General features: G+C 51.4%; 1 protein-coding gene across 6 annotated transcripts in view; it reads left to right on the top strand.

Moving 5' to 3' along the window:
- Positions 1-27,018, top strand: part of osbpl6 (oxysterol binding protein-like 6) — a 302,726-nt gene that overhangs the window by 254,818 nt on the left and 20,890 nt on the right. For all 6 annotated transcript variants that reach the window (XM_038789304.1, XM_038789305.1, XM_038789300.1 and 3 more), the window contains 2 exons: positions 8,568-8,631; positions 26,501-26,579. In XM_038789304.1, the coding sequence (XP_038645232.1) occupies positions 8,568-8,631; positions 26,501-26,579 (143 nt within the window). The remainder of the gene's footprint in view (positions 1-8,567; positions 8,632-26,500; positions 26,580-27,018) is intronic.

Raw genomic sequence — 27,018 nt, 5'->3', positions numbered from 1 at the left:
GGGGGGGTTCGGAGAATTGCCCGGGGCCGGAGTCAATCCCGCCCCCGCCATGGCCCGAATTCTCCGCCACCTGGGAATCGGCAGGGGGGGAATCGCGCTGCACCGGTCAGCGGGCCCCCCGCGGCGAATCTCCGGCCCGCGATGGGCCGAAGTCCCGCCGCTGACAACCCTTTCATAGACTTTACAGTGCAGAAGGAGGCCATTCGGCCCATCGAGTCTGCACCGGCTCTTGGAAAGAGCACCCTACCCAAGGTCAACTCCTCCACCCTATCCCCATAACTCAGTAACCCCACCCAACACTAAGGGCAATTCTGGACACTAAGGGCAATTTATCATGGCCAATACACCTAACCCGCACATCTCTGGACTGTGGGAGGAAACCGGAGCACCCGAAGGAAACCCACGCGCACATGGGGAGGATGTGCAGACTCCACACAGACAGTGACCCAAGCCGGAATCGAACCTGGGACCCTGGAGCTGTGAAGCGACTGTGCTATCCACAATGCTACCGTGCCGGCGGGAATCAAAGCATGTCTGGTGCCGGCTGGATTGGCGGCGCGGGCGGGCGCCGGGGTCCTGGGCGGGGCGCGGGGTGATCTGGCCCGCGACCGGGGCCCACCGATCGGCGGGCGGGCCTGTGCCGTGGGGGCACTCTTTTTCTTCTGCTCCACCATGGCCTTCACCATGGCGGGGGCGGAAGAGACCCCCCTCCCCTGCACATGCGCCGGTATGACGTCAGCAGCCGCTGACGCACCGGCGCATGCGCGGACTTCCGGCGACCCGGCTGGCGGGGCGCCAAAGGCCATTCGCGCCGGCCGGCGGAGCGGGAGCCACTCCGGCGCGGACCTAGCCCCTAAAGGTACGGAGAATTCCGCACCTTTGGGGAGGCCCGACGCCGGAGTGGTTCACGCCACTCCGTCCCGTCGGGACCCCCCGCCCCGCCGGGTAGGGGAGAATCCCGGCCCAGATCTTTAAAATGCAAGATAAACAACCGCGATCTATGATAGAGCCCACCAGTCGTGCCCCTCACTGTGAACTTAACCTTCTCAAAGTACAAGAATTCCATCAAATCACCCACCCATGCTGCTGCAATGGGTGGCATTGCCTGCCTCCAGCTCAGCAATATAAGTCACCGACCTGTCCAACAGCGATGCAAATGCAAAACATCCGCCGCTGCTCCCGTCCTCAATTCCGGTTAATCGACACTCCAAATACGGCAACTAACAGACAGGGTTCTAAGTCAACATTGGTATTGCCGATATGGTGCTGAAAAAGGACCCCAAAGAACCCACCAGCTTGAGACAGGACCAGAACATGTACCTATGGTGAACAGGCCGTCTCGAGCACCGCTCATACTTGCCCTCGACCCCCTCAAAAAACCCAATCATCCTGGCCCGGTGAGGTGCACCCTAAACACTACCTTTGTCTCTATCAAGCTCAACCTCAGTGCAGATGACGTGGCATTCACCCTACGAAGGGACTCATTCCACACCACCTCCTCCAAAATATGTCCCAGCTCCTCCTCCCAACTGGCCTTCACCTCATTTACTGAAAACTGCTCTTCCCCAAGATCCGCCCATATATCCCAGGCACGCTGTGCTCCTCCGACCCCGCACACAAAAGTATCCTTTCCAGCAAGGTGCCTCCGGGAAAGTTGGAAATGCCTCGAACAAAGTCCCGCACCTGGAAATATCTGAACATGTCTGGTCCTAAACGCCCTGCTGTCTCCTTCAACTCCTTTCAACTCGCAAACTGTCTCTCCAGGGCGGCACTGTGGTGCAGTGGTTAGCACTGCTGCCTCACAACGCCAAGTTCGTGGGTTCGATCTCGGCCCTGGGTCACTGTCCGTGTGGAGTTTGCACGTTCTCCTCGTGTCTGCGTGGGTCTCACCCCCACAACCCAAAGATGTGCAGCGTAGTTGGATTGGCCACGCTAAATTGCCCCTTAATTGGAAAAAATAATTGGGTACTTTAAATTTAAAAAAAATGCCTCTCTAAAATCAGGTCCATCACCCTCGCCAGCCCCCTTATCACCCTCCGAATATAACATCCAATTTCACCAACTAAAACATATGGGGTCGGATTTTCTGTTGCCCGACGCCGAAATCAGGAACAGCGATTGGGCAGAGAATGGCTCCCGACGCCGAAATCAGGAACAGCGATCGGGCGGAGAATGGCTCCTGACACCGAAATCAGGAACAGCGATTGGGCAGAGAATGGCTCCCGACGCCAAAATCAGGAACAGCGATCGGGCAGAGAATGGCTCCCGACACCGAAATCAGGAACAGCGATCGGGCGGAGAATGGCTCCTGACACCGAAATCAGGAACAGCGATCGGGCAGAGAATGGCTCCTGACACCGAAATCGGGAACAGCGATCGGGCGGAGAATGGCTCCTGACACCGAAATCAGGAACAGCGATCGGGCGGAGAATGGCCCCCGACGCCGACCTCGCGGCAGCTGCCAGTTTGACGCCAAGTCACGATGCTCCACCCCCTCCAAATCGGCGTCATCGAGAAGCACGTCACGCGCAGTCGCAACACCGTTGGAATGTAATTAGTGTGCCCACCCACGATGCTCCGCCTCCGATGGGCAGAGTTCCCAATGGCGCAGGCCATGTGTCGTCTCAGCGGTCGTGAGCCTGGCGTGGTAGCTGCGGAGAGAGAGGGAGCATGCGCACAGTGTCCAGCACAGCCACACTCTCCCTAGATCCGTGCCAGGGCTGGGGGAGTGGTGGGGATTGGGCAGGAGGTGGGCTGTGGGGTTGTAGTGTTGGGTACGTGGTCCAGCACAGCCGGCACCATCTTTTCCAGTGTGATCGCTGCGTGTGTAGGGGCTGTAGGCATATGCGTGGTTGCAGCTAGTCAGCCCTGCACACGTCCTGCATGACCCTGCGATTCTCCAGTTGTTTTCCGCGCGTTCTGCGGATGTTTCATGCGGCGCCGGTGCTAGCCCCTCACTGGTAGCGGAATCGGTGCGGGTTTCGCACTGGATGAAACACCACGGATCCTCCACTGGCATCGGCACTTAGCCTCAGGAACGGAGAATCCAGCCCATGGTTCCTACAGATTGGAGCCCGCCTTGACACCGCCCTCTGCTTAAAATGCTGATGGAGCTGCTGCCACATTTTTAATGTGGAGACTGCCATCACATTCACAGAATATTTTGCTAGAGAAAATGGCAACGATGCCATCACCAGCACCTTCAGGCCAGTCCCTTTACATGCCCCCCACTCCATCCATAGCCAACTTCCTGATCCCCAAACCACCCCAACACCTTCTCCACGTTGGCCACCCAATAATAATAATACATCAAATTTGGCAGTGCCAATCCTCCCACCTGCCTTCCCTCTGGAGGACGCCTCTCTGAATCTGAGGTGTTCTCTCCATCAATATGAAGCCCGTTTTTAGCTGCTCCATCTCCCGAAAAACTGAGAGGCAGTGAAATAAGAACACAAATCGTAGCAAAATATTCATTGTAATAAATTGAACTCGGCCCATCAGTGACAGTGGAAGGCTGTCCAACCTCTGCAAGTCCACTCTAACACTGCTTGCCAAGCTTGTAACATTCAAATTGCAAAGTTGAGGCCAATCCTGGGCCACCTGAGCCCCCAAGTAGCAAAAACTGGCCCCCGGCGGATGGAATAGCAATCCCCCAACCCAGCAGCCCTTACTCAGAGGGCTAACCACAAATTATTTGCTCTTCCCAACATTCAGTTTATATCCTGAAAAGGAACCGAACCTCTTCACTACCCCCATTATCTCCTCCATAACTGGCCCTGGATTCCTTACGTAGAGCAAAAGGTTGTCTGATTATAGGTCATGCTTTACTCCTCCGCTCACAATTCCTCTCTACTTGTCTGTGGCCTTCAAACAATTGCCAATGGTTCGATCGCCAATGTGAACAATAGAGAAGACATGGGACATTCCTGCCTCATCCCCCTGTACAGCCTTAACAACCCTGAATTCATGGTGTTCATTTGAGTGCTAGCAGCCAATGCTTCATGTACAGTTGAACCCATGATGCAAACTCAGGCCCAATCCCAAACTTTTCCGAAATCATATACAAATAGCTCCATTCGACCCTACGAATGCCGTTTCAGCATCCAGAGACATGGTATTCTCCTGTTCTGACCCCCCTCCGATGTAAGAACTACATTAACTAACTGCCTCATGTTGGATGACCGCTTTACAAACCCCATCTGGTCTTCCTCCACTACCTCTGTGAGGCAGGGCTCTAACCTCAATGCTGGGATTTCAGCCAAATGGTCCACATCAGTTATTAAGCAGAGAATATGGGCAGTATGACCCACCATTGTCAGGTCCATGTCCTTTTTCAGAAGGAGGGAAATGGCTACCTGCTTCAATGTCTCTGGAAGGGACCCCCGTGCCAATGAGTCGTTAAACATCCCCAGCACAAATGGGGCCAGTTCGTCCACAAACCTCTTGCAAAATTCTACCGAGAACCCATTAGGCCCCGACGCCTTCCCTGTCTGCATCCTACCCAGAACACTACGGATTTCCTCCAACTCCATTGGTGCCTCCAATGCCTCCTGCAACTCTTTCTCCACCTGAGGAAACTCCTAGCCCTCCCAAGGACTCAGCCATCTCCCGCTCATCACCTGGGAGCTCTGACCTGTAAAGCCCCTCATAGAAGGAACAAAACACAATAATCAACTTTCTCTGGGGTAGAGACCAATCCACGCCCTGGCTCCCGCACCTGCACAATCTCCCTGGCAGCCTCTTGCTGCCTTAATAAGCGAACAGGCGGCCAGCCTTTTACCCATACTTCTGTACCATCCCCTTTAAGTGCTGCAGCTGTTGCACCACCCGGCCCGTGAACAGTAGGTCAAATTGCATTTACAGGTTTTTCCTGCATGCCAAGTGCTCTGGTGTTGGGTTATTCGCATACTCCCTATCTGCACCCAGAATTTTGTCCACTACTTCCCAGCACGCCCGCCCGTTCTCCCGAGCTATATATGACTTTGTACAAGATGATCTCCCCTCTAATCACTGCTTCTCACACCGTAGACGGACAGACCATTCAACATAGTTCTTTATGGCCCCCTAAATCTTTGCACCGAACCCAAGAACCGATACAGTCCCATGTCCAGCCTCCAACCCACACACTGCACCTGGTTCCCCTCCAACTTTAAATCCACCAGATGAGGCGCATGGCCAAAAATAACCACTGCCAAGTACTCCGCATTCTTCACTCCAGGTAGCAAGGTCCTACCCATAACGAAAAATTTGATACGCGAACGCACCTTAGGTAACGGCGAAAACAAAACCTCCTTACCTCCTGGGTGCATAACCGCCAAGGATCTGCCCCCCTTGACTCTTCCATAATGCCGTTAACACCTTCGCCATCCCCGAAGGGACCAGCGATCTGGGCCTGGAGCGGTACAACTTTGGATCCAGGATGCAATTGAAATCCCCTCCCCTCTAAAATCAGCTGCTGTGTATCCAGTTCTGGAATGGCAGCCAACAACCGCATCATTAACTTGGCACCGCCCCAATCGGGGCATATACGTTCACCAGCACCACAGCCTTTCCCTCCAGTGTACTGACCCTCTAGATCAACCACCACCCCACCCACCTGAAAACGAGCCTTCTTGCTACACAGAATAGCCACACCTCCCCCCCCCCCCCCCCCCCCCCCCCCCCCCGCACCCTGCTAGCAAACTCCACATTGGCATCCAGCCCTTTTAAATGGGGAAAAACCCTTGCCCCCTTCACAGGCCACGCAAATCCCAGCGCAATCCAGATGTTCAATCCCCTCTCACCCCCTCTTTTAAATCATCATTAAGTTCTTTTCAATTACAGAGTAGAAATGAAGAAATGTAATCTAAAACTTTCTCTATTGATCGAACATTATATAGCCCAAAATTCTCAGAGGTGTAAAGGGACCATAAATAAACAACCCCCACCCCTCCACCATCGCCCCCTCTCCAGATAATGGGTCCCACCTCTGGCAGTGCCACCCTTGAAGTGTCATCTTGGCACTGCTCAGTAGACAGTGCCAGGGGGCAGTGCCAGAGCACTTCCCTGCAATGTCTCTGATCACCCTGCACTGACCTCTCCTCTGGCAGAGCAGTAATGATTCCCACCGGCGTATTATTTCCGGCAAACCTGGAAGGTGAGGCGTTTAAATCTATTTTGATGGATGTTAATCAGGTTCTGACTTGGCTTGAATCTGATTATGTCGCCAGATCTCATTTTGAGATCTCCCCAGCACAAATCCTTATGGCTCTCTCGCGAGGCCTGGGGCAATCTGAGAAGGTGGTGACTGTAATGGGATTTGTGTCAGCATGGAACGGGTCTGAAAATCATCTGCATCACCTTCAATACATCAACTCTTAAGTAGATACGGTTTTATTGTTAATCTTGAAGAATTAAACATATAAAGATTAAAATCGTCTGGCCTTGTCCTAGGGCACAAAATCTGCATTGAGTAACCCAAACCAGAAACTTAAGATTGACAACATTTTGGTGAATGTTTTCTTGATGTCACTCCTCTTGTTTGGATCAAAGTTAGGACGAGGTCAAGAGTTGACTGAAGGATAGTGAGAAACTTATTGGGATTAAGGTTAATTGATGGCTTCAAAACTATTCCAGAATTTTGCTGATGGGAGGTTGAGAGGATGATAATTGGTTGGGCATTGCCTTTGTTGGTGGGACATTTATGGACAATTTTCCATATTAGGTGGATTGGCCATGCTAAATTTCCCCTTTGTGTCCGGGCATGTGCAAGTTAGGTTATGGGGATAGAGCGGGGTGGACACTCGTAAATGGGCAGAGTGCTCATTCGAAAGGTCAGTGTAGACATTGAGTATAAAAATTGGCAAGTTTGAGTATAAAAATTGGCAAGTCATGTTGCAGCTGTATAGAACCTTAGTTAGGCCACACTTGGAGTATAGTGTTCAATCCTGGTCGCCACACTACCAGAAGGATGTGGAGGCTTTGGAGAGGGTGCAGAAGAGATTTACCAGGATGTTGCCAGGTATGGAGGGCATTAGCTATGAGGAGAGGTTGAATAAACTTGGTTTGTTCTCACTGGAACGACGAAGGTTGAGGGGCGACCTGATAGAGGTCTACAAAATTATGAGGGGCATAGACAGAGTGGATAGTCAGAGACTTTTTCACAGGGTAGAGGGGCCAATTACTAGGGGTTTAAGGTGCGACGGGCAAGGATTAGAGTAGATGTACGAGGCAAGTTTTTTTACACAGAGGGTAGTGGGTGCCTGGAACTCGCTGCCGGAGGTGGTCGTGGAAGCAGGGATGATAATGACGTTTAAGGGGCATCTTGACAAATACATGAATAGGATGGGAATAGAGGGATACGGACCCAGGAAGTGCAGAAGATTTTAGTTTAGACGGGCATCATGGTCGGCGCAGGCCTGGAGGGCCGAAGGGCCTGTTCCTGTGCTGTACTTTTCTTTGTTCTTTGTTCTTCGACTCGATGGGCCGAACGGCCTCCTTCTGCACTGTAGGGCTTCTATGATGTTGCATAGATGCGATTGTCATAGCTGCGCTGACTGACTTGACTCAGGAGCCAGCTAGTTAAAGACGAGATCTTCAGCACAGCAGCTAGGTTGTTATGCGGGTTCATAGTCTTGCTGTGTTCAGTACACTCCGACGCTTCTTAACCCATATTTTTCACTGGGCACAATTGAAGATGCTTCAACAGCTCAAACTTGCCTTTTGGACTTGTTCCAAGCTGCAACATGATGGCGGTTGGGGATATTCAGGAGCTGTGTCTATCACCGTTCATAACTGCATATGATCAAGCTACAGATCTTTCTCCAATTTATTGGTTGTGGGCTGCTTATTTTTGTCTGACATGCTGCTCTTGGTATGTCACCTGTGTTGCCTTGTGTTTTAGTATCACTAGGTTAACCCCTCATTGCAAAGAATGCGTGGTGCTGCTGCTTGCACACCCAGCAGCAGTCTCTATTGAAGTAGGGTTGGTCTCCCAATTTAATATGATGGAGGGATAAGATGGCCCACAAAGTTACAGGTTCTGGGAATCCCGGCCCAGAGGGCCGGAGCTTCATAGAGGCATGGAGAATCCAGTGTCTGCCTGTTAATAAAATCACATATTTGCATCATCCTGCTAGCACGGGGCGCGAACCTTGATGCTGCTGCCAGTGGGGGACCGGAGCATCGCAAAGGCACTGATCCATTTTTCCCCCAACACTGAGTTCTCCACTGCATTGGGATTCTATTCTACGAGCAGCGGGCGACGGAGAATCCTCCCACACCCCCATGTCTGTGCAAGTTTTCTGTCAGCATATCTTCTATAATTTACCATGTCTACATTTAGAATGGAAGCTTCCTATGTAAATTTGGCATGCTGTAGGTGCAACCTCCAGCCAGTGGGAGCGCTGCACCACAGCTACAAGTAGCAATTATCAATATTTGCAATTATGAAAGATTTGATGATCATTAGTGCTCCTAAGTTCTTTCAAAGAAGGAATATACATAAAGTATGTGTATATTGTACAATAAAATAGTAAGCAGATGGTCCTTTTGCATTTTCTAAAATTTTCCAATATTTTCATTTTCAGGTCAGCCACCATCCACCTGTCTCTGCTTGTCATTGTGAATCAAAGAAATTTGTCTTTTGGCAAGGTATACACTCCGTCAAATATTTTTAAAAACAGGAATTGAGATTTAGTTTTCCACCTAGATAATCGAGGCGTGCTGTCAGGTTAGATATACTTCTGTGCAGGCAGTGCATTGCATCGCAGGGAATAATATTGAGTTCTCACCTGAATGTTTATTTTTACACAAGTCTTCCCTCTTTTTGCTGACTCGATTTTTTTTTTCCCAGGGATTTATAAAAGAACACGGTGATAACACTTATGGCAATTGTGTTCTGGTGGTGTTCACAGAATCTGGAGCAAACTGCTGATCAAATATTTTGTGCAAGGTCATCATCAAAATAGGGACATCCAATATTCTCGGCATTGGAAGTTTCTCCAGACTGGTGGCTGCTTGGTTCCTTTCTGCTGAATGGTCAAATTATCGCCAGGCCAGTTGTATTGTTCTTCTAAAGTGTCATTTCTGAAGTTGCTTGAAAACATTGGGTGCAAGACCTTTTATTTAGATATATCAATCATCAGATGCCTGATGGCATGCCTCGTGGTGAGCCAGGTTCTGGGGTGTATGTGTGTGACTGGCAAAAGGTTCATCTTGTCACTGAAAGAACTTTGAAATACATTTGCAAGGGAACAATTTAGACAGTGGAGTATTTGTTTCTGGTTTGATCCTGTTCGTTTAACCACTGAAATTAAATAAATCAAATTTTCACTTGATAATCAACATTGCTTAAATAAATCTCTACATGTCTAATAGTGAGTGTAACTCTTCACTGGTAGTAAGTAATATTGGTAGATTCCTTATTGTTTGAGTTGTAAGTGATAGTGAGTGGGGTGGTAGCGGGGACGCTGATGTCGTTAATCAATGCTTATGCGCTTAACTGGGACAACGCAGTGTTTGTAAAAAGGTACTGGGGTGATTCTAGACTTCAATTTGCACCAACTGATCATGGGAAGAGATTTTAACTGTGTGATGGAGCCGAAGGTGGACAGGTCAAGCCCCAAGTCGATGGGAGGTCGAGGATGGCGAGAGAGCTAGGAGGGTTTTTGAATAGAATGGGAATTGTGGACCCGTGGAGGTTCAGGAACTCGGGAGGGAGGGAGTACTCCTTCTTCTCGCATGTGTACAAGGTGTACTCTAGAATTGATTTTTTGCAGGGTGAGTCGGGTGGTGTTGATGAGGGTGGTGGGGCCAGGATATGCGGGAATTGTTATTTTGGATCACACACCACACTGGCTGGTTCAGGGCAGTTGCAGAGGCTGCGGTGGAGAAAAGCAAATTACTGTGGATGCTGGAGTCTGAAACCAAAAAGAAAATGCTGGAAAATCTCAGCAGGTCTGGCAGCATCTGTAGGGAGAGAAAAGTGCTCATGTTTCAAGTCCAGATGACTCTTTGTCAAAGAGGTTGGATTTGGGACTTCTGGCAGACAAGGCTTGTGACAAGGTGAGAGTGGCAATTAGGAATTATGTGGACCTTGATACGAATGGGGGAGGTGTCGGCGGCTAATTTCTGGGAAGCCTTAAAGGCGGAGGTCCGAGGTGAGATTATTTTATTTAAGGCTCATTGGGATAGGAGGAGGGAGGAGCACCGGCGGCTGTTAGACGAGACAGTCGAGATGGATAGGAGATATTTGGCGGCCCGAGGAAGGAGTTGTTGGCAGAGAGGAAGAGGTTGCATGGCAGTTTGAGAGGTTGACGACGGGCAAGGTGGTGAGACTTGTGCTACAGAGCTGTGGGTAGCACAGTAGCCCAGTGGTTAGCACTGTGGCTTCACAGCGTCAGGGTCCCAGGTTCGATCCCCACTGGGTCACTGTCTGTGCGGAATCTGCACGTTCTCCCCGTGTCTGCGTGGGTTTCCTCCAGGTGCTCCGGTTTCCTCCCACAGTCCAAAGATGTGCAGGTTAGGTGGATTGGCCATGATAAATTGCCCTTAGTGACCAAAAAGGTTAGGAGGGGTTATTGGGTTATGGGGATAGGGTGGAAGTGAGGGCTTAATTGGGTCGGTGCAGACTCGATGGGTCGAATGGCCTCCTTCTGCACTGTATGTTATGTGCTCCATATTCTATGAGATAGCTGTAGAGGGTGAGAGGGGCGCAGTATGAGTATGGAGTGAGTCTGTTGGCCCACCAATTGTGGCATCAGGCAGCGTCCAGGGATACTTTGCTGGGGGAGTTGGTGTTGGAGCCGGAAAAGATAAATGAGGTGTTCAGGGGATATTGCAAGAAGTTGTATAAGGCCGGGGGAAGAGGTTGTGGCTATCAGCCGGTTTGTGGGTGGGTTGGAGTTCCCAGAGCTGGAGGGGAGGAAGAGGCAGGTACGGAGGAGCCATTGGGGCTGAGGGAGGTGCTAGATAGTATCAGGGGAATACAGTCGGGGAAAGGTTTGTGTTGGTCCCGCTGGATTATGGGCAGCATTATGAGCCTGCTGGAGAGGTTTGGGGCTTTCTCTGGGTATAAGCTGAACGTAGGGAAGAGCAAGATGTTTCCGGTGAATGCTGCAGGGCAGGGGGCCAATTTTGGGGTACTGCCGTTTAAGGGGGCAAGACAGCGGTTTAGGTATTTGCGGATTCCGGCGATGCACAGGTGGGCCACGATGCATAGGTGGAACTTGACTGTGTTAGTGGAGGAGGTTAAGGGGGATCTCAGGAGGTGGGATGCTTTGCATGTGACATTGGCAGGGAGGATGCAGGTGGTAAAGATAGATGTGCTGCCAAAGTTCCTGTTTGTCTTTCAGACACTCCCAATCTTTCTCCCTAAGGGCTTCCTCCGGAGGGTGGATGCACTGATTTCTAGGTTTATAGGTACCGAGCGTTAAGAGGACTCTGCTACAGAGCCAGAAAGGGGCCAGGATATAGAACCAGTTGAGGAGGCATTTTAAGTTGGATAAAATGTTGGTGCTGATGCCTCTGTGTCGGAACCACAGGTTTAAGCCGGGGGGGGGGGGGGGGGGGGGAGAGTGGGAGTGGAGGGAGGCGGGGCTGGAGCAAGTAAGGGATATATTCTCGGAGGGGAAGTTTGTGGGGCTGGATGAGCTGAGGATTGAACTGCTGAGGGATAGTGAGTTTAGGTACATGCAGGTGCGGGTCTTCGCCTGAAAGGAGTGGTAGACGTTCCCCCAGTTACCAGAGTACACGTTATTGGAGCAACTGGGGGCAGCACCACTTGGCTAGCACTGTGGCTTCACAGCACCAGGGTCCCAGGTTTGATTCCCCGCTGGGTCACTGTCTGTGCAGAGTCTGCACGTTCTCCCCGTGTCTGCGTGGGTTTCCTCCGGGTGCTCCGGTTTCCTCCCACTGTCCAAAGATGTGCAGGTAGGTGGATTGGCCATGCTAAATTGCCCTTGGTGTCCAAAAAGGTTAGGAGAGGGGTTACTGGGTTATGGGGATAGGGTGGAAGTGAGGGCTTAAGTGGGTCGGTGCAGACTCGATGGGCCAAATGGCCTCCTTCTGCACTGTATGTTCTATGTATCTATAACTGCTGCTTCCTGACGATTTCGGGAGGGGTAGAATTGGGGACATATGAGGGTGGTTGGGGGAGCAAGGGGTGAGAATCAAACATGAGTTGGGGAAATAGGCTGGGGACTGTGGTGCGAGGCGATGTGTAGGGTGAACTTAACCTCCTCCTGTGTGAGGATGAGCTTGATTCATTTGAAGGTGGTGCACAGGGTACACATGACTCAGGTGAGGATGTGTGGATTCTTCCAGTGGGTGACCGATGGATGTGAGAAGTGTGGGTGGGGGCCGGCGACTAATGCTCACATCTTCTGGGGTTGTGAGAAGCTGGAGCGCTTTTGGGAGACTGTGTTTGGGATGTTACCCAGGATAGTGGGGGCTGAGGTCAGGCCAGACCCTATGGTGGCGATCTTTGGGGCTTCGGAGGAGCCAGAGCTGCTGAAGGGGAAGGGGACTGATATAGTCGCCTTTGCCTCTCTGGTTGCAGGCGAAGGATCCTGTTGCCTTGGAAGTCTGATAAGCCGGGGGTGGCGACCTAGCTGGGGGACTTGTAAGACTTTCACCGGCTGGGGTAGAGAAAGTTCCAGTTGAGGGGATCAGAAGAGGATTTTGAGGTGCGCTGGAGGCCGTTCATTGCTTTATTTGAGGAGCTGTTTGTTGAGGGGGTGGGAAGGGGGAGGGGAAGGACTGAAAGGGGAAAAACTGTACAAACTGTTAACTGCTTTCATAGAATCCCTATAGTGCAGAAGGAGCCCATTCGGCCCATCGAGTCTGCACTGACCCTCTCAAAGGGCACTTTACCTCAACCCACCTCCCTGCAATCCCATAACCCCACCTAACCGTTGCACTCTAAGGGACAATTTAGCACAGCCAATCCACCTAACCTGCACATCTTTGGATTGTGGGAGGAAACCGGAGCACCCAGAGGAAACCCACACCGACACAGGGAGAAAGTGCAAACTTCACACAGTCACCCGAGGTCAGAATCGAACCCGGGTCCCTGGTGCTGTGAGGCAGCAGTGCTAATCACTGTGCCACCATGATGCCCCGATGGACTGTATTTTGTTGATGTGTATATTTGAAATAAAGTATACATTTTTAAAAAGTATACGAATAACTAAACACACCGGCTGGAATTCTCTATTCTCTATTCCTCGCCACTGTGATAGGGAATCCCAATCGGTCGGAAAATGAAAAAACCGGCTCAGTGCCAGGCGCCAGACACATTGCCCCGTCACCATTCCCAGCGTGTTACCTGCGTCGGATGACATCACAGTACACCCCAGGTTGACCATGTAGTCTGCTGGCTTTGGTTGGTCAAGGGAATGCTGGCCTTGATGACGGTCTTTGTCTCTCCACCCTTCCCCCTGCAGAGACATGGATTTTGAAACTCAACCAGCAAGGCTAGCTATCTGGCTGGCCGCTGCTGCTGCCACGGATGCACGAGTGTCAGGACCGGCCCAGGGAAGACGCTGCCGGCAGCAGCCTGCCCCAGAACAGCAGGAACCAACCGGTAAGGCTCAAAGTGCCATCCGCCCACCAGGCCGAGGAGGAGGTGCAATGGTGGAGGTGCATCAGGCCACATTTATACTTGTCCTTCAAGGAGCTACCGGACTGAGTCTGCCGACTCCGGCTCAGCAAGGAGACAGTACAACACCCGTGCCACATGGTGGCGCAACAGCACCGTGAGGGTTAGGAGGAGGGCACCCGCTCGCAGAGTTGATTGTCGCCCTCCACTTCCATGCACCTGGCTCATTCCAAGGCTCAAGCAGTGACCTGTGCGGAATCTTACAATCGTCCGAGATGTAACAGATGCCCCATGTGCTCGAGCATCCATCTACATCAACTTCAACCAAAACCTGGCCCACCCGGATGCACGGGCTGCTGCATTTGCTGGTATCGCTGGAATGCCCCAGGTCAAGGGGGTTATTGAGGGCACGCATGGCACCCTCAGAGCACCGGCTCAACAGGGGGGTGCCCTCCAAGCAGGCAGGCCTCTACTCCCTGTTGAACATTATGGACATCTGTGCACGATACCCAGGCAACATGTATGAATATACATCCTGGCGAACTCCGAGGTTCCCGACATCTTTGAGGTGCTACCTCAGGTGAGGGTTGCTTAGTGGATGGCAAGGCCTACCTGCTGAAGTCATTGCTGAAGATGCCTGTGCGGAGGCCCAAGACCGATGCGGAAAGGCATTATAACGACACTGAATCAGTAACCTGAGCGTCAGCAAGCAGTGAATCAGCTTTCTCAAGATGAGCTTCCACTGCCTGGACCGTTCTGCTGGGGCTCTCCCATACAGCTCCCAGAGAGTCACGTGCATTGTGATGGCCTTCACAACATCATGCAGCCTTAGGGCGGCCTTCTGGAGAAGGGCGAAGAACGGCAGGCCTCGTCGGAAAAGAATGGTGCCCAGGAAGAGCCAGCCTTTGAACTCTCTTTCCGCCCCCCCGCCCCTCCCCCGCCCCAAGGGTCACCGCAGCAGCATAACAAGTTGTGGGCCTGGGTTTGCATTATCAGCGGGTCTTGTCTGTGGGACGGAGGATGATGACGACTCACTGTAAAGTGAGTTCTGCTGCTTCTCTTTCTCTGACAATTTCTGACTCCAGACTTTAAGATAACATACCACCATCTACCTGGCACATTTGTGTGATGGGGACTACTTCACTTGTGCCCCAAAATGGGGAGCGGGGAGATTGGGACCATCACTGGGGATGTTGTCAGGCTAGGCAGTCTCACTCCACGGGTCCTATGGCGTGCCAATTTTCGATGAGTGTGTGATGCACATGGGATGTTCATGCATCCGAGCCACCCTAAGAGCCCCTCCCACGCTACCAGACCCCTGCCAAACTCTCAGCCCTTCCTTCCCACCGGTGGGACAGAGGTTAGAGGCAAATCAGATTGGAGGAGAAAAAGTGTTTAATGATGCATGATGACGACTTGCGTCCCCTTTCCCCAACTAAGATCGTCTACACTTAACTGTACTCTATCTTTCTACACGTTTGTGCTCTACCGCTCCTTCTAGATGTTTCCTCAGACAGCACATCAAGTGTGAGCAGCGTGCTGCTTCTCCCATCCTTTGCTCTGTGATGCCCTTGGCGAACGTCCTCTGGTAGACCTTGGCCTGGATGGGCTCAGCCACCTTTCGGGCATTATAGGTGACAGCATGCCACCCTGTTCTGCCGGCTGAGATATGCCAGTGTCAGGTGGATTTGGAAGGAGTGATGTGTTTCCGGGGGTGCCGGCATGGGCCCTATTCTCCCTTCTCTCCGGGTGTTCGCTGGCCCCCAGGCTAATCCATGGAGGCCCGCCCTTGTTTGAACCATGGCGTAGCTGCCCTCAGCCACAGAGCACTGTGATGGAATATGTCCCTTAGCGAGTGGGCCATGTCCCTCATAGCCTCAGTCATGTCTTTCTGTGACAGAGTCATGTCCTTTCTCAGCGATTGCCTTCATCTGCAGCAGGGTAGCATGGTGGTTAGCATAAATGCTTCACAGCTCCAGGGTCCCAGGTTCGATTCCCGGCTGGGTCACTGTCTGTGTGGAGTCTGCACGTCCTCCCCCCGTGTGCGTGGGTTTCCTGCGGGTGCTCCGGTTTCCTCCTACAGTCCAAAGATGTGCGGGTTAGGTGGATTGGCCATGCTAAATTGCCCGTAGTGTCCTATTAAAAGTAAGGTTGGGGGGGGGGGGGGGGGTTGTTGGGTTACGGGTATAGGGTGGATACGTGGGTTTGAGTAGGGTGATCATGGCTCGGCACAACATTGAGGGCCGAAGGGCCTGTTCTGTGCTGTACTGTTCTATGTTCTATCTCCGATTTACCCCACATGGATATCAACTCAAGTTTCATCCCTCATGTTTTGAATCCACCCAGGATTACAGATATCTCCGAAACATACAACGTTCCTCGGACTGCTGTTCTCACCTCATCCTGAGATCCACACTCAGTGCCATGTGCTGCCGTATGCACACACTCGATATCTCTCTCCAACAGCACCGACTCTCAACTCAAACCTGTCCTTGTTCCCAGCTTCATTTCATTATTCGTCTCATCCAACACCTTAACAAGAAACCTTTTCTCTTCCTTTCAGGTGAAGAACACAAGCTCCAACAACTCATCGAACAACACCCATCCAGGACCTTCCACACGTTCCTATCCCTCGGATCCCACCCCTTCTAACCACAGCCCTTGCCGTGTATTCACCATTCCTTCTGACCTCCCCCTCTTGGAGGCTGAAAGTGCTGTACTTAGCAAAGGGCTCAGCTTCATACCCTTACTGCCCTACCACAGCGAATTTCAGGCTTGATACGATTCTGAACTCTTCTTCCTCCATCTTCGTCTCCACGCTCGCTTCTTCGGGCAGGAGTCCTACCAATCCTTTTACCCAGCTCTAGTATTCACCCTCCAGCCTTCGGCCCCTCACCTTCTCTTGATCCTTTCATTGAGAATTGTCGGCGAGACATTGACTGTCTCAGTTGCTTTGCTTCTCTCACCCACTCTAACCTGCGTCCTTCTGAACTATCTGCACTCTGCTCTCTCGGGTCCAATCCAAACTTTGTCATCAAGCCCACTGAGAAGGGTGGGGCTGTTTTCGTCTGGCGTACTGACCTCTACCACCCAGAGGCTGAAAGCCAACTCTCAGACACTTTCTCCTCCCTCCCCCTGGGACATGATCCCACCACCGAGCACCAAGCCAATGTTTCCAGGACCGTCACTGACCTCATCTCCTCTGGAGAGCTTCCCTCCTCAGCTTCCAACATCATAATCTCCCAACCCCAGACAGCCCACTTCTACCTCCTCCCTAAAATTCACAACCAGGACTGTCCCGGTAGGCTCATCATATCAGCCTGTTCCTGCCCCACCAAACTCATTTCTTCCTATCTTGACTCCGTATTCTCTCCTCCTGTCCAGTCCCTTCCCACCTACAGTCGTGATTCCTCCGATGCCCTACATCATATCAACAACTTCCAGTACCCCGGCCCCAACCGCCACCTCTTTACCATGGATGTCCAATCCCTCTAATCCTCACCAGGATGGTCTGAGAGCTCTCCGCTTCTCCCTCAATCAGATGCTGAACAATCTCCATCCACCACCACTCTCCTCTGTCTGGCTGAACTTATCCTCTCACTGAACAATCTCTTCCTTTACCATGTCTCATTTCCTCCAAATCAAAGGTATGGCTATGGGTAACCGTACGGGTTCCAGTTTTACCTGTCTCTTTATGGGGAATGTGGAACATTCTTGTTCCAGTCCGATTCCGGCCTCCTGCCACAACTTTTTTTTATTGGTATATCGGCAATTGTTTCGGTGCTGCTTCATGTTCCAGTCTGGACCTGGAAAAATGTATCAATTTCACTTCCAATTTCCACCCCTCTATCACCTTCACATGGTCCATCCCCGGCACTTCTCTTCCCTTCCTTGACCTTTCTATCCCCATTTCTGACGATAGACTGTCCACTAGTATCCTTTGCGAGCCCACCAACTCCAACCACAGCTCTTCATGCCCCACATCCTCTAAGGACTTCATCCCATTCTCCCAGTTCCTTCGCCTCCATCACATCTGTTCTGAATGATGCCTCTTTCCAAAACTATGCTGCTGACCTAAAAGAACAACAAAGAACAAAGAAAATTACAGGAACAGGCCCTTCGGCCCTCCCAGCCTGCGCCGATCCAGATCCTTTATCTAAACCTGTTGCCTATTTTCCAAGAATCTACTTCCCTCTGTTCCCCGCCCATTCATATATCTGTCCAGATGCATCTTAAATGATGCTATCGTGCCCGCCTCTACCACCTCCGCTGGCAAAGCGTTCCAGGCACCCACCCACCTCGGCGTAAAAACTTTCCACGCACACCTCCTCCCTGCCCACCATCCAAAGGCCTTCAACATGGTCTATTGCATTTGCTGCTTCCAATGCAGTCAATTCTACATTGGAGAGACTAAACTCAGACTGGGTGACCACTTTGCAGAACGCCTTCCGTCCATCCACAAGCAGGATCCAGACCTTCCTATCGCTTGCCATTTCAACTCACTGTCCTGCTGTCATGTCTACATGCCCGTCCTTGGCCTGCTGCAATGTTCCAATGAAGCCCAACGCAAACTAGAGGAACCCCAACATGCGATTAGGCACGTTACAGCCTTCTGGACTTAACATTGAGTTGAACAACTTCAGACATTGAACACTCTCCTCCACCTTCACCATTTTTATTTCTATCAATTTATTTTCATTTCTGCCATCGATCCCACCCCACTAGGGCCATCTGTTCCCTTTTCCAGGTTGTCCTTTGACACACAGCTTGTCTTTGTTCTGGCATCAAATCATGTGCCATTATCAGCTCCCTTCTTAGCCATGATCACCATTGTTTACAGTCCCTTTGTCTTTTATTATTATTTTATCCATACCATCTTTGTCAATCTCCACCCATCGCTGTTCCTCTATCCAGCACTACTGCTGCACCCACTCCCCTCCACAATAGTATAAATCTCATCCCATTTCTAGTTCTCTCCAGCTTTGACAGAGTCGCCCAGACTCGAAACGTCAGCTCCGTTCTCTCTCCACAGATGCTGTCAGGCCTGCTGAGATTGTCCAGCATTTTCTGTTTTCGATTCAGATTCCAATATCCACGGTAATTTGCTTTTGTCATGCCCCTCGGAGACAGGCTCAGCTTTTGTGAGTGGGCTAAGCTCTGGAGCGCTGCAGAAATGTCCACATGCCCAGGACATGTCTGCCTGTGGCTGGGCCTTCTTGTCCTGCGCCTCAGCCATGGACAGCACAGTGTGTTCCAAGCCTTGGATGTCCTGACACATGGCTCTGACTTCTTGCCCCAGGTCTTCCATCACAGAGCCATTCTTTAATGTGCCACGCATTGTCAGTACCATGTCCTGCACCAGAAGGCGAGTAGTCTCCTCCAGCTGTACTTGCAGGTGCTAGAATGTTGCTGATACACCCTCCTGTAGATTCTGTCATTGAATCTGCATCTGAACTTGTGATGGGATTATCTTTTCCAGAAGCGCAACATGTGTCTTGGCGACAACTTCCCTGGGATCTGGCAGCCTTCCGACCATCCGCTCCCTCGGCAGTCCCTGCCTCCACCTGATGTTCTGTGGTATGTGTGTGGTGCTCACTAGAGGGCGATCCAGGAGTCTGATCACTAACAGTTCCCACTAAGGTGATGGTCTTTGCAACGGTGGATAGTGCTGGTGAATGCAGTGCTGAGATGTCAGTGTCTTCCCTGGAGTTGTGCTCCAGGGTGTTCCAAGGGTCTTGAGGGGGGCTGGGAGCCCCCCGCAGAGAGCCTGGCCTCGACTGATGGGATCCTGGAAAACAAAAGACATGGGTCTGGATTCTCCCCTACCCGGCGGGGCGGGGGGTCTCGGCGGGATGGAGTGGCGTGAACCACTCCGGCGCCGGGCGCCCCAAAGGTGCGGATTTCTCCGCACCTTTAGGGGCCACCCTAACCTTAAGGAGCTAGGCCCGCGTCGGAGTGGTTTGCGCCCCGCCGGCCGGCGGGAAAGGCCTTTGGCGCCACGCCAGCCGGGGCCGAAGGGACTTCGCCGGCCGACAGAAGTCCATGCATGCTCCGGAGCGTCAGCGGCTGCTGACATCATCCCTGCGCATGCGCAGGGGAGGGGATCACTTCCGCGTCCGCCATGGTGAAGGCGTTGGCGAATGTGGAAGGAAAAGAGTGCCCCAACGGCACAGGCCCGCCCGCCGATCGGTGGGCCCCGATCGCGGGCCAGGCCACCGTGGGGGCACCCCCCCCCCCCCCCCCCTCAGGACTCCGGAGCCCGCTCACGCCGCCTAGTCCCGCCGGTAAGGTAGGTGGTTTGATTCCCGCCGGCAGGACCAGCATGACAGCAGCGGGACTTTGGCCCATCGCGGGCTGGAGAATCGTCAAGGGGGTCCTGCCAACAGGCGTGGCGCGATTCCCGTCCCTGCCGAATCTCTGGTGTCGGAGACTTCGGGAGACGGCGGGGGCGGGATTCACGCCGCCCCCCCGGCGATTCTCCGACCCGGCGTGGGGGTCGGAGAATCCCGCCCATGGCTTCAGATGTTGGGAAGGACAGTTCTATGGGGGATGAGTTGGTAGATCGGAGTTGCATTGGACTCTCATTTCCTCACTGCATGCCGAACTCCATGTTAGCCACAGTCCTCTCCTTAGCCTCCCCCACAAATTCCATGGCCCTTTCCTCAAAGGGTGTGGACCCAAATATCAGGAGCGAAATTCTCCCAAAGGGAGACTGGGTGCCGACGCCAGGTGAAACCCGGAGTGTTTCACAACGGTGTCGGAGGCCGCTCCTCGCACCCTATTCTCTCTTCCCCCCCCCCCCCCCCCCAGGGGGCTAGGTGCGGCGGATCGTTAATCCCGAACGCCCAGCCTTGACGCTTGCGTAAAAGCGGCGCGCTGGGAATGATGCGGCCGGCGGTACCGAAGTGACGTCAGCCGCGCATGCGCAGGTTGGCCGGCTCCAACCCGCGCATGCACGGTTGCCGTCTTCCCCTCCGCTTCCCCCGCAAGACATGGCGGCTTGATCTTGCGGGGCGGCGGAGGGAAAAGAGTGCGTCTCTTAGAGATGCCGGCCCGACGATCGGTGGGCACTGATCGTGGGCCAGTGACCTCATGAGCACGCCCGTGGTGCTCGATCCTCCCTCCGCCCACAGGCCCCACACTTACCTGTCGCGCGCTGTTCACGACTGCAGCGACCAGGTGTGGTTGCCGCCGGCGTGAACCGATCCGGTTCGTCAGGCCGCTCGGCCCATCTGGGCCGGAGAATTGCCGGTCGCCGTGAAAAACGGGGGGTAACAGGGCGGCGTGTCGTGATTCGCCCGGCCCTCCCGTGATTCTCCCACACTTATGGCCAGCTTTACCCTAAGGGATTCATAAAGGACATGGTGAGATGCTGGCATGCCAGTTTCCTCAGGGTGGGGGGATTGGGGGTTTGCTGTTGGCATGTTTGGGCAAGGCCCAAGCGGACAGGACATGTGTTGGGGGGGCTTCTGGAGGGTGGGTTCTGTGGAACATTCTGGCAGGTGGGGTGTTACTGACATCTAGGGAAAATGGGGCAGATGTAAGGGGTCAAGGACAAGAGTGATGCCAGGGGCACACAGGTGGTTACTCAACCGAGCTTTTCAAAGGGGGTTGTTCTTCTTGTGGCATTGCCTGCTGGGCCTCTTGGTGAAGTTGGCAGCACTTGCTGTCTCTTTCACCTCCTCCCAGACTTTGGTCATCACCGCTGGCTGCTGTTTCCGTCACACCCTGCGAAAGAGATTATCTTCCTCTCTTCCACATCTTCCAGCATCCTGGTGATGTTTACCTCCATGAACCTGGGAGTAGGTCTTTTCCCAGCCACCCTGTTGGCTGCTCTTGAGTGTGTGGGCTGCGTGGAGCACTTAAAAGCCGCTCCAGATTTTCAGCCTGAAAACGTCAATCTCGACCCCAGTGAATCAGATGCCTGAGCATACGGGGCACGGGCAGGAGGCACACGGCCAGTGTCCTGGCCCATTTACATAGAGTGAATAACTCCTCTGTGCTGCTCCCGGTGGCAGCATGAACTTTTCCAATTTCCGATTTTCCAATAGCATGAACACTTAGATACCCAAATGGAGAATCCCAGCCACTGTGTTATCTGAAGTTACCTGTCCATATTCCCCAAATTCACTTGAGACACCCAGGGCAGGATTCTCTGAGCCTCCACACCAAAATTGCGATCGACGAGGGGGCAGAGAATGGACGTCAAACCCAAGATCGGGTCCGACGTCGCTCCCGCGATTCTCTGGTCCCCGGAGAATCGCTGTGAATCGCACGTGCGCGGTCTTCGCAGCGCCAGTCGGGGGCCATTAAAAGAGGCCGCCATGGCGATTCTCCAACGTAAACTGGCCGAGTTCCTGATGGCGTGTTTCTCTCATGATGTCACCCGGCGGGAACTTGGCGTGGCGGCTGCGGACTCAGTCCACGGCCGCCCTAGTGGGGGCATGGTGAACCTTCACCTCCAGGACGGCCAGGCTACCGATTGGGGGGCCACCAATCTGCAGGCACGCGCGCTCTGGGAGGGGGGGGGGGGGCATCTTTTTGCTGCCGGTCCGTGGTGTGAGTCCGCCATGTCGTGCGGCGTGGCCGACGCAGGCTGCAGCTGTGCGCATGCACGGGCTCCTGACCGTAAGTGCAGGGCCCCGTATCGGCAGCCAGAGCTGAGAGGAGCACCTTCTGGCCCCCTCCAGGTAAGTGAATCGCTCTGGACTTTCTTCAGGAAATTTCGGAGAGATTCGCCCATGTTTTTTCACAGGCGTGGATACATAGCCCCATTATTGGAGAATCCCGCCCCCCTTTTCCCAAACAATATCCAGTTTTAGCAACTCTGTCAATGAAATCCAGTTTATAGTTACCTCACAATCCCACTTAGCTGACCAAGTCTGGGGAAAAGTATTTTTCTGGTTTAGCAAAGATGCAAAAATGTGTCTTTTAGAGGAGAACATCTGCAATTTGCTGAGCCTCTAAATATTATCTGGATAGATCTCAGTGGCTTGGATCACAGATGTAACTGGCCTGTGAGGCTGCTTCCCCTGGGGGTGCTGGCAGTTATATTGTTCAATGTCTTTAATATTCCACTCTGTGGATTCTTCTGTCTACCTCACTCAAAGTCATTGCTTTTAGAAGTTACCAATGTATAGTCCCACTAATCTTTAGTAAACAATGATTCTGATATAGTCTTTTTCACACCTCGATGCCTCCTGCTAATCTTGTTACTATTCTTTTATTTTATTTCACTGTTCACTGTTAATCTTGTTAACATCCCACATTCTTGATACCATCCATAACTTTCTTACAAACACTTCATTTTACTACAGTCATATAAAAGTGTCAATCCACTATCTCTTCAAAGTATCAATAGAAAAAACTGCACACACTTGACACCTCTTTATCATGTGTAAATAAATATTGAGCAAATGGGCAATTGAGAAATAGATCTAAGAGCGAAAACTTTCAATTAAGAAATGTTTTCCCTGGGAACAGCTGTTTCAACAGTCTAATGCCTAGGCTCTCAGTCAAACCTCATTCTAAGTGTATGCTGGCTAAATGGGCTTTGAAGTACCAAAGCTTGATATTTGGTATGAGGCGCGGGTGAAGGGTCATACATTGGCATGGACGATATATGGGGCTATTAAGCATAGGTGGAGGTGCACAGGCTTACGTGGGTGGCATGAGAGGCATTTGAGGTGGGTGGGAGGCATGTGTTGGAATGGAGAGGGAGGGGGAGCATGTGTGTGATGAGGCAGTCCTTTTAAACAGCCCACCTATGTACCTAGCAGCCCCTGTGGCTGCCTATGAACTATTTCTGGGGGCAGAGGGCCAAATCCAGAATACCTCCTCTCTCCCCCTCCAGGAATGAAATTCCCAGCTTGGTGCTTTCTCCTGAGGTGGGTGCGCCAAGTCTGGAAATTTCCTGACTCTAAGGTGAAAGGTACAAAAACACAGAAGTTATGCTAAACCTTTATTAACAATTTGTTGCGCCTCAGTTGGCCTTTATTATTCCCACCACAATTTAGAAAATATGTCCTGATATTAGAGAGTGTGTAGAGGAGATTTTCTGGGTATGAGGGACGAAAGGCATCAGTTAAATATGATAGAAATGGTATTTTTTTCTGAAAGTGGACAAGATTACAAGAATATTAGATAGAGATGTTCAAAATTAAAATGAATAATGAGTAAATAAGGAGAAATCATTCCCAGAGGAGAAGCATCAACCAGAAGATAAAGGTATGAAGTGATTGGCTAAAGAAATGGAGGCGGAGTGAGAAAAAAAGAACAATTATGTAGTGAATTTTATTCTGGACCACTGTCTGAAAGAAGATTAAGTCATCTCAAAAAAACAGTAAGAAGTCTTACAACACCAGGTTAAAGTCCAACAGGTTTGTTTCAAACACGAGCTTTCGGAGCACGGCTCCTTCTTCAGGTGAATGGAAAGGCTTGTTCCAGAAATGTTTATATAGACACAGTCAGAGATGCCCGGAATGCGAGCACCTGCAGGCAATCAAATCATCAAAGATGCAGAGAGAGAGGTAACTCCAGGTTAAAGAGGTGTGAATTGTCCCAAGCCAGTTCAGTCGGTAGGCCTCTGCAAGTCCAGGCTTGTTGGTGGGGGCCGAATGTAATGCGACATGAATCCCAGATCCCGGTTGAGTCCGCATTCATGCGTGCGGAACTTAGCTATAAGTTTTTGCTCAGCAATTTTGCGTTGTCGCGTCTCCTGAAGGCCTCCTTGTAGAATGCTGACCCGGAGATCAGAGGCTGAATGTCCTTGACTGCTGAAGTGTTCCCCAACTGGAAGGGAACAGTCCTGCCTGTTGATAGTCGCACGATGCCCGTTTATTCGTTGTCGCAGTGTCTGCATGGTCTCGCCAATGTACCACGCTTCGGGACATCCTTTCCTGCAGCGTATGAGGTAGACTACATTGGTCGAGTCGCACGAGTATGCGCCGCGTACCTGGTGGGTGGTGTTTCCACGTGTAATGGTGGTGTCCATGTCGATGATCTGGCATGTCTTGCAGAGATTACCCTGGCAGGGTTTTGTGGTGTTGTGGTTGCTGTTCTGAAGGCTGGGTAATTTGCTGCAAACAATGGTTTGTTTGAGGTTGCGCGGTTGTTTGAAGGCCAGTAGTGGGGGTGTGGGGATGACCTTGGCAAGATGTCCATCCTCGCTGATGATGTGTTGGAGGCTGCGAAGAAGATGTCGTAGTTTCTCCGCCCCAGGAAAGTACTGGACGACGAAGGGTACTCTGTCAGTGGTGTCCCGTGTTTGTCTTCTGAGGAGGTCGGTGCGGTTTTTTGCTGTGCCGCGGTGGAACTGTCGATCAATGAGTCGAGCGCCATATCCCGTTCGTACAAGGGCATCTTTCAGCATCTGTAGGTGTCTGTTGCGCTCCTCCTTGTCTGAGCAGATCCTGTGTATACGGAGGGCTTGTCCATAGGGGATGGCTTCTTTAATGTGTTTCGGGTGAAAGCTGGAGAAGTGGAGCATCGTGAGATTATCTGTGGGCTTGCGGTAAAGCGAGGTGCTGAGGTGACCGTCCTTGATGGAGACGAGTGTGTCCAAGAATGGAACTGAATTTGGAGAATAGTCCATGGTGAGTTTGATGGTGGGATGGAACTTATTGATGTCATCGTGTAGTCGTTTCAGTGATGTCTCGCCGTGGGTCCAAAGGAAAAAAATGTCATCGATGTATCTGGTGTATAGCATCGGTTGAAAGTCCTGTGTGGTGAGGAAGTCCTGTTCAAACTTGTGCATGAAGATGTTGGCATATTGAGGTGCAAATTTGGTCCCCATGGCTGTTCCGTGCGTCTGGATGAAGAATTTGTTGTCGAAGGTGAAGACGTTGTGGTCTAGAATGAAACGGATGAGTTGCAGAATTGCGTCTGGAGATTGGCAGTTGTCGGTGTTGAGGACTGAGGCTGTTGCAGCAATGCCGTCGTCATGGGGGATGCTGGTGTAGAGTGCCGAGATCGTGCGACTATCAACAGGCAGGACTGTTCCCTTCCAGTTGGGGAACACTTCAGCAGTCAAGGACATTCAGCCTCTGATCTCCGGGTCAGCATTCTACAAGGAGGCCTTCAGGAGACGCGACAACGCAAAATTGCTGAGCAAAAACTTATAGCTAAGTTCCGCACGCATGAATGCGGACTCAACCGGGATCTGGGATTCATGTCGCATTACATTCGGCCCCCACCAACAAGCCTGGACTTGCAGAGGCCTACCGACTGAACTGGCTTGGGACAATTCACACCTCTTTAACCTGGAGTTACCTCTCTCTCTGCATCTTTGATGATTTGATTGCCTGCAGGTGCTCGCATTCCGGGCATCTCTGACTGTGTCTATATAAACATTTCTGGAACAAGCCTTTCCATTCACCTGAAGAAGGAGCCGTGCTCCGAAAGCTCGTGTTTGAAACAAACCTGTTGGACTTTAACCTGGTGTTGTAAGACTTCTTACTGTGCTCACCCCAGTCCAACGCCGGCATCTCCACATCATCTCAAAAAAAGGAATTGGACAAATGCTTAAAGGGGTGGAAATGTGCACAGCAATGGGACCATGGATCGAATGGCCACCACAAGTTGGCAGTCTGTTGGACCATTCTATGATTCTAGTTGTAAGCGTGATACCTATTTCAAATATCAGGCATGACACCAGAGTTAGGATTGACACTGGCGCATGCTACTCCCAATGTTTCTTTATTATCAGGGTTCCTGTGACATTATGTACTTCGTTACTTTGACAGCAAACTCTGGTTCCGTCTCCCACTCAGTGGCAAGAAATTCCTTTTCATGTTCTTCATTTGTAAACAAGGTCACAAACCCATCTCTTGTTCAGTGTAAAATTAAGATGCAATGATATGTATCTCTAAGAAAATATATGCTTTGAGTATTAATTATCATCAAACTTCCCACTGTTTTCAGATATCAGATGGAAGAATAAATTTTGGGGAAAATCTATGGAAATACTTCCAATAGGAAGAGTGAATGTCATTCTACCCAAGTGAGTTTCATATTTAAAATAAAAGCAAAATACTGCGGACGTTGGAAATCGTAAGTACAAACAAAACAAGCTGAAAAAGCTCAGCAGGTTTGGAGGTATCTGTGGAGAGAGTAACAGAGTTAATGTTGGATTTGAGACGTTGACTCTGTTTTTTCCTCTCTCCACAGATACTGCCAGATCTGCTGAGGTTTTCCAGTATTCTCTGTTTTAATTTGCATTTCATATTTCTTAGTTTGTTCAAATGTTTAACCATGTGTCACATGCAGCAAACGACTTTTAAGTGTTTAATGGTCGCCTGCTCAAAATGTTATAGTGCTAAACCTAATTGTGATGCCTGTTAGCTGACTGTGTACTTTAGGTGTGTACAAAGGTGGTAAGTACCCACCCAACAATTGCTGCCAGAGTGCCAAATAGAGTTCTTCGTGGGAGGTGGGAGTCA

The sequence above is a fragment of the Scyliorhinus canicula genome, chromosome 2 (assembly GCF_902713615.1).
Source record: "Scyliorhinus canicula chromosome 2, sScyCan1.1, whole genome shotgun sequence".
NCBI lineage: Eukaryota > Metazoa > Chordata > Chondrichthyes > Carcharhiniformes > Scyliorhinidae > Scyliorhinus > Scyliorhinus canicula.
This window is presented reverse-complemented; position numbering and strand designations above follow the sequence as displayed.